Source organism: Montipora foliosa, chromosome 2, assembly GCF_036669935.1.
Source record: "Montipora foliosa isolate CH-2021 chromosome 2, ASM3666993v2, whole genome shotgun sequence".
NCBI lineage: Eukaryota > Metazoa > Cnidaria > Anthozoa > Scleractinia > Acroporidae > Montipora > Montipora foliosa.
Window position 1 is genome coordinate 50,537,022 of NC_090870.1, and position 7,500 is coordinate 50,544,521.

The following is a 7,500-nucleotide window of genomic DNA, read 5'->3' on the forward strand; positions in this document are numbered from 1 at the left end:
ATCAAAACTGAACTACTTGAAAGAAAATTTGAACCAGGAAAAAACATGAACCACAGCATATCTGTCATTAACCGGTAATTATCAAGGAAAAGAATGTCAAAAGGTGGTAATCTGCATGACTGTTGAACAACATAGCAATAATATTGAACATAATTATAAATGAAAGATCAGATGTCAGCATTATGTAAGACACAATAAGATCTTGAGTTTTGACCTACAATACTCGTCACAAATCGTTGAAACAGACACAGAATTTTCTGGAAAAATCCTGAGATTTCTACTTCACACTGATTTCCCCACTGAAATGTGCCTTCTCCCTCCCCAAAGTTGAGCCACGCGTGTTTTGAAGTACTGAGACCACTGTGATACCCAAATCAACATTGGGGAAGGGGAAACAGATACAAATGTTTCAAGATTTTTGACGAGTATTGTCTTTGCGTCTGAAGGGCGTGGACGGGTAACGTAACTATGAACAATTTAATATGCTCTATGCCGAAACGAATTGGTATGGTGATTAGAAATGTGGGGAAGCGTATAAAAGTATTAAAGAAATACCACTATTTCCATTCTGTGGATAACTGCGTGAGATTTCTTCTCGCAAAATGTAAACTTTCAGAGACAATAGTAACTATCGCATTATACACCAAAAATAAGGGGAGAGGGGTGGTGTTGCATATTTCAAACAAAAGGGGGTGAAAATTGCTCCGATGGCCATCAAGACGACGTTCAGCGATTTTTACATAGCAGAATGCCTTTTTCCGGTCATTGTATGAAATTGATTCGCTATTCATTGTGATATCATTTCACTTGGAGTTCCTGAGAAAGAATAGTGAAGTACATTGCCTCTTAGTCCTTATCTCAAATAACTATACAAAGGTGTCAAAGGAACACGGAACCTTTTCCTTTTTTTTCTATAATCTGAACAGTTCTATGTACAAAAGTAAGCTAACTTTGTAGAAAATTACATTATTAAACGAGATCATTTGTTGTAAGGACCAGTTGACCTTCTTAGCGCTGAAACTCAACGATTCACCACTGTGTTCTAAAGTAAAGTAATTTATATACTACCATAGACCTTAAGAACTATCGGTTCACCATGGTGAAGCCCTACAAATAGCCTTATTGAATAGCTTAATCAAGAAAATTATCCCTAAGGTGCATGTTCCGTGATCTTTTCTATCACTTAAAACACTTGTAGATGCAGTAGCTTTTGTTTTTGGTTCCTAAAAAAGGCAAAGAATTTTCCAAACACCATGGTGAATCGTGTAACACTTAAGCCATGGCAAAGATTAAATGTCAACAAACTCGGCGATATTTACATAAGATCAGTCGTAATTGAATTAGTCGTCTTGTGGGAAAATAAGTCGACTAAAACATTTTCCACATGGGGGGTACTGACTTCTGCTGTTCCTCTGGTATTGGATGGAAGAGATTAAGACCCGCCACCTTACCTTAATATACAGTCCGAGTTTCTTGAATAGGAAAGTCGACATTTAGGAACAGACATGCCCTTATTTATCGCGCTGAGAAAATCTAATCAGCTTAGGTAAATATCATTTCCCCTTTTCAAAAGTTGGAATATATGTCTTCAGAATGCATAAAGTGAAGTTTCATCAGCGACCTCACATTTTCCGCATGTCTTAATTACTGCCTGTATGTGTAACACATTGCTTTAAATTCCCTTATTTTTATTTTTTCCTTTTATTTTCAAATATAACTGAACAATAATCTGACATCCTAAATTTCTCTTTCTCATGTGTGCGACCCAAGCAGGTGTATTCCATCTATGATCGAAAAACTCGTCTTGAACAGAAACTGTTATTCTTTCCTCTCTTCAGAATAAATACAATACTCGTCACAAATCATTGAAACAGACACAGAATTTTCGGGAAAAATCCTGAGATTTCTATTTCACACTGATTTCCCCACCGAAATGTGCCTTCTCCCTCCCCAAAGTTGAGCCACGCGTGTTTTGAAGTACTGAGACCACTGTGATACCCAAATCAACATTGAGGAAGGGGAAACAGACACAAGTGTTTCAAGATTTTTGATGAGTATTGTAGTTTAATTGCATAAAGTCCCAAGAAGTTTAAATTACATGTACTCATGACTGTAGCTCTGTGATTCAAAATTATTCAGACTTCAACAGACCAAAACAAAATTAACTGTCCATAAGCAGGTTAAACAAGAAAAAATAATATGTTATTAATAAATTATTAACCCATTAACTCCTGGAAGTGAGACTACCAGATTTTACTCTATCTAATTGCCAGACGACTTTACTCCTCAACTGGGGGTGTCCTAGGGTGACTGAGGGGTCATTAATGGGGAAGGAAATTGTCCCAAATGAAAATCAGTACTTACGCTAGAATCCAGTACCAAGATTGCTGCACATCTGCAATAACCTACAATTGGGAAACACATCTTAAACTTGCACAACAAAGTGTTCACTATAAATGGGGTAATTAGCATTGCATAAAACAGAAATGACAGGTTGCTCCTGATTTCATAAAAGCACAAAAATGTTCTTATTCTAATTTGTCTCTTTATATTGGGAAGAAGCTCAACATCTCACTGTAGCCAACAGGCTAGGAATAAGCCAAAATCAAATAGCTTTGGCAACTTTTCTTAATACATAAAGCACAACCTCCAACCTGACATTAGCTGCTCCATGATTGGCTTTCCATCTATTACAGGTCAAATACTAGATTACCAGTATATTATTCCTTCCATCCTTAGGCTACATTGTACATTGCCTACACTATCACCTCCACTAGGCCTGAAGTTGCCTTTTTTACTGAGACTTGGCTCAATGGTTTCATCCTGGACAATCCAATCAACATCAGGGGGTACCAGTTGTTCCGAAGGGACCATGTAACCCAGTTTCACGGAGGGGTGTGCATTTATTTAAAAAATTCCATCCGCTGCGAAGTTCTGTGGATCCTGCTTAATAGGCCTCACCACTTGCCGCGAGGATTTTCACGCGTTATTGCTGGACGGTGTACTTTTACCATCCTCCTACTGCTCAAGATACTGCTAAGAGGGACTATCTCGTCTCTTGCCTGGAAACTTTGGAATCTAAGCATCCTCAAAGTGCATTAATTCTCACTGGCAATTTCAATAAGTCTCTCCTCCCTCTGTTTCAGAAATCCACCTGTTATTTTCAGCTGAAGCCGGTTGTAAAAATTTAATTTCCAACTAGTTAGAGGAGCAAACACTGACCCTGGATCAGATCTTCACCAACATTTCTGAATATTACTCTCCTTCAAGCAGCCTCCCTCCCTTTGGCCTGTCCGATCATCAGACAGTTTTTTTATCTCCTGGTTCTCGTATCAATGACCCTTCAATGCCAAAGTGTAAAACAATCAAAACACCTGACAAAAGGCCGAGTAAAAATTAATAGCAGCCCTGGGCCTTCACATTCCCTGGTCGAATTTGCTTTCTTACTACCAGTTATGTGAAGAGTTGAGCATCTTAACAAAGATGGTAAATTTCGGTCTAGACACTATCATGCCTGTGCGTTCTGTGAAGGTCCACGAAACCGATCACCCATGGTTCAACAGTCACTTGAAGGCTCTTAATTATAGCCTACCGCCAAAGAGCATTCACCTCTGGAAACACCATAATTTACAGATTGCTTTGGAACAAAGTGAATCGTGAGCGCAAATGATGTAGAAAAGCTTACTGTGAGAACAATGTTAAAGACTTGCGGGAAAATAAACCTCATAATTGGTGGAAGGAAGTGAACCAGCATTTATCTAGGTGTACCACCAAGACATCCGGCCATGTTCTAAAATCTCTCCTAGATCCACCCCTAATATGCGAAGATTCACTTCTGGTAGAAAACATCAACAATGCCTTCATTAGCGTTATGCAGGACTACATGCCCCTGTCCGACAGTGTGCATGTGGATACAACTAAGGACGACGAGCCTATATCCGTTATTCATAAAAGCCACCTTTTCCAGTAAAACGTTTATTGAAACAAACAACATATTTGCTATAAGAGGCAAAAACCCCTTGAAGTTCCTATTTCATTGCATGTGTGAAGACAATAAACTCAATTGTGTCAAATTACCATATGCAACAAAATAAATTCCAGGATCAACCCCTTTCGTGAAGAACCTTTTCCTTGAATGATTATCGATACAGAAAAAAATAATATAAAAATAAAATAAAACAAAGAAATTTTACAAATTATCCGACTTGTTATAATTATAAAATAATTAGGATAGTATGCACACTCTTATTGGTCAATAGCTGTGTTTAGATGAGAGTATGTAAACACAGCTGGGACATCACACAAATTTTGATTGGTTATGTGTTGTCAGATGCGCATTTTGATTGGCTGGTAGGAAATATGAGCCTGTATCAAGAAAATCTGTTTCAATCAAGAAGTAAAAAAACAGCAATTTCCTTTATTAATTTTTTGTCAAATTACTCGTTTCCATGTTTACATAGCCTCATCCAAACACTCAAGGTGTTGGGAAATTTCTTGACAGTTATGCCAACCCTCGGCTGCATCCTCGGGGTTTGCATAACTGTCTCGACTGTCTCGACGATAACTGTCTCATAACTGCAGTCTCCCCCTCGTGTTTAGGGGGTATGAGGGTACATGTATGCTAAGCATGGAAAAAGTCTTCTATTGCGTTAATAATTGTTGTCCTATTTACTTGAAATGGTATTGGTTGTAAGTAGCTGATATTTAAGCTGTTGTAGAACTCTGTCACAGTAACATAAGTTTCTCGTGTTTTTGTGTCAACTGTTGCTATAATAGCAAATCAAATAATTTGATAGCTAAAAACAAACACTAAATAGATCTTGCACATTGTCTCTAAACCCTTCCCTCAAAAAGCAAACAATATTGTTTACGGATCCATTTTATGATGACGATAAGTTATTATAATTATGTTTTAAAAATTGCTAATCTGTGATGTTTCAACACCACTGACTTTGTGAAAACAGTTGAGTCGGGCATGTAAGCCTTTCTGGCAAACTCCTGGGTTTCACCTTGTCACTCCCAAGCCAGCCTGAACTGGCCATACTTAGTATTTTACTCTGTCTAGCGCCAGACAATTTTACTTGTCAATGGGGAACCCCTAGCTCGGGAGTAGATGGGTTAAAATCTCTGGGATAGGGTTAGGCGAACATACACGTACAAAATAAAATAGAGGTGTACGAACTTATACTTTTTGTTCTTAGGCTAGTTAGGCATGGGTCACACTTGGGAAAAGTTTTCAACTTTGCCGACCAAAAAAAACAGAAAAATTCGAAACCGCAATCGGAAATTAAAACTTTTAGTCAACGTTGTAGGGTCGCACTTGTAGAGTTTTGACTCATTGGCAAGTGGAATAGAATTTCACTGAGAAAACATTTTGTTACCTTCATTTCAAGCAACATGCATCCAGATGAAGCCTGCAGTGATTATGCTACTTTTTAGGCTGATCAACACTTTCTCTTGTCCGTTGACGTCCACTTTTCGTAAGATCGTTTGCCAGTTTCCTAAAGATCAGCATTCCCAGGAAACGATGGAGAAGACGATGAAGACGACTGAAGCGCTTGATTGCGAATTGGAAGTCTATGTTAAAACCTAGGGGTTGTGAATGGTTGAGTTTCAATGTCCTAGGTCGGATTGCTTGCATAGTCCGTAAAAACCTTGAAATTGGGAAGGATAATAAAAACCATGTCCATCCCTAATGAAAGCTCGACGATTTCAGAATTCTCACATTTTGTTCACTTAATTATATGATGTTGCAAATTGATCATGTTTCATTGACAAGCGTTGGCAGTTACCGCCATGATTCCTATTGTTTAGCTCGAGTTTTCCAAAATCTGCCTGCCCCACCCAAGCACTACGGCGGCTTTGATGTTTTTGCCGATTTTCCAAATTTTTTCCAAATGGAAAACTTGGGGTCGCACTTGGCAAATTATGTGAACTGATGACAAATTTTTACTGCAAAGTAAACATTTTCCGAAAAGTTTCCCAGGTGCGACCCATGCCTTTAATACTCTTCACTATGTGCAGTTCAACCATGTATTATAATAATTATTATAATTAAATGAATCTGTACTCAAATCACTCACTTAACTACTGTATAGTATTAATTTATAATAATTATTATCATCTATTCTGTACTATAAACTCACCTTTTGACCTAAATTCTGTAAATTGAGCAATGCTTGAACAGCTCTATAGTAAAATAAATTAAATGGATAACACGTACCAATATTAAAATTTAACCATTAAGTTCAATTCATAGAGTACATGTAAACCTCAGGGAATAATGATAAATTCACAGACAAAATTTTCATTACAAATTAAAGCAACGTTCAGTGGCATAAAATCAGCAAATAGATGATGGTGCACATCTGGTTTAAAGAGAGCATGGTCCAAAAGTTGTGCTAGATCATCATGACCAACTAGTCATGTACATGTACAATTCCTTAATTCAGTTTGACTCTCATGCAATGATGTCATCTAAGACAATGCTGATTCAAATGCCCTTCCAGATTCAAATTGTTCCCTGACTTGCCTACATGTAGACATGTATATGTTGCAGTTAATTTTTGTTTTCAGTTAATTTCTATTTTCAACTAGTTATTTTTTTTTTAACTACATGTAGGTGATTTTATTTCCAACTAGTTAGTTTTTTTCTAACTAGGTGATTTTATTATTTTTTAACTAGGTAATATTTTTTTAACTAGGGAAAATTTTCAAAAACTGGGTAAACTTTTTTTCTCTGGTGCTACTGAAGGCCGACAAATTTTTGGTGATTAAGGTCAAATGCTCAGCTGAGTGATTTGGGTTACTGAGCACTTATTTTGAATGAATAACTTTCATGTAAGGTTAGGGAGACTGCCTGCATTTTAGGAATTAGGGTTGAGCTTTCAATTTAGTGATTAGGGTTACGCACCATTTTATTTGAAACAGTTAGCATACCAGGAGGCGTATGACAACTGCAGACTGTCTATAAATATTGCTGATATTGAACAGTATTTAAGTCTAAGCACCCATTTGATTAGCGCTGATAAGCAGTATTTTAAGTCTAAGCAACCACTTTAAAATAGTTAGCTTTCAATAACTGAGTTAGGATTAGTCTGCAGTCAGTGTACAAGTGCAAGACACTGCATTCCATGCATGGGATTGGCATGTATTGTAGTGATTGGAGTAATCAATTATCTGAAGTGTTTAGTCTAAAACAACCGTTGTCTTGGTCATTGTGTTAAGAATATTGGTCCCTGGTTATTGGAAGTAAAGCATTCTTTCACTTGTAGGATAAAGGGGTTAGATTGTAAAGAAGCTGTAATGCTGTGTCGGTGGGAAAGTGAAGTAAAAGAAAGGGTTTATCAAGTGAAGTTGATATGGGAAATTGACCACTGTGAGGAAATTTGAAAGCTGGCATTTTGATTGTTAGCCCTTCCTCAGAGCTAAACCCTTTTTTTGTCTTTCACATAGTAGGACTGCTTTTTTAAATGAAAAAATAGTGATATTTTTTTATGA

General features: G+C 37.2%; 1 protein-coding gene across 2 annotated transcripts in view; it reads right to left on the reverse strand.

Annotated features, from left to right (window-relative positions):
* The window catches only part of LOC137993469 (choline transporter-like protein 4), a 54,326-nt gene that overhangs the window by 24,015 nt on the left and 22,811 nt on the right, over positions 1 to 7,500 (reverse strand). For both annotated transcript variants that reach the window (XM_068839340.1, XM_068839341.1), the window contains 2 exons: positions 6,147 to 6,189; positions 2,365 to 2,405 (listed from right to left, as the gene is read on the reverse strand). In XM_068839340.1, coding sequence (XP_068695441.1) covers positions 2,365 to 2,405; positions 6,147 to 6,189 — 84 coding nt within the window. The remainder of the gene's footprint in view (positions 1 to 2,364; positions 2,406 to 6,146; positions 6,190 to 7,500) is intronic.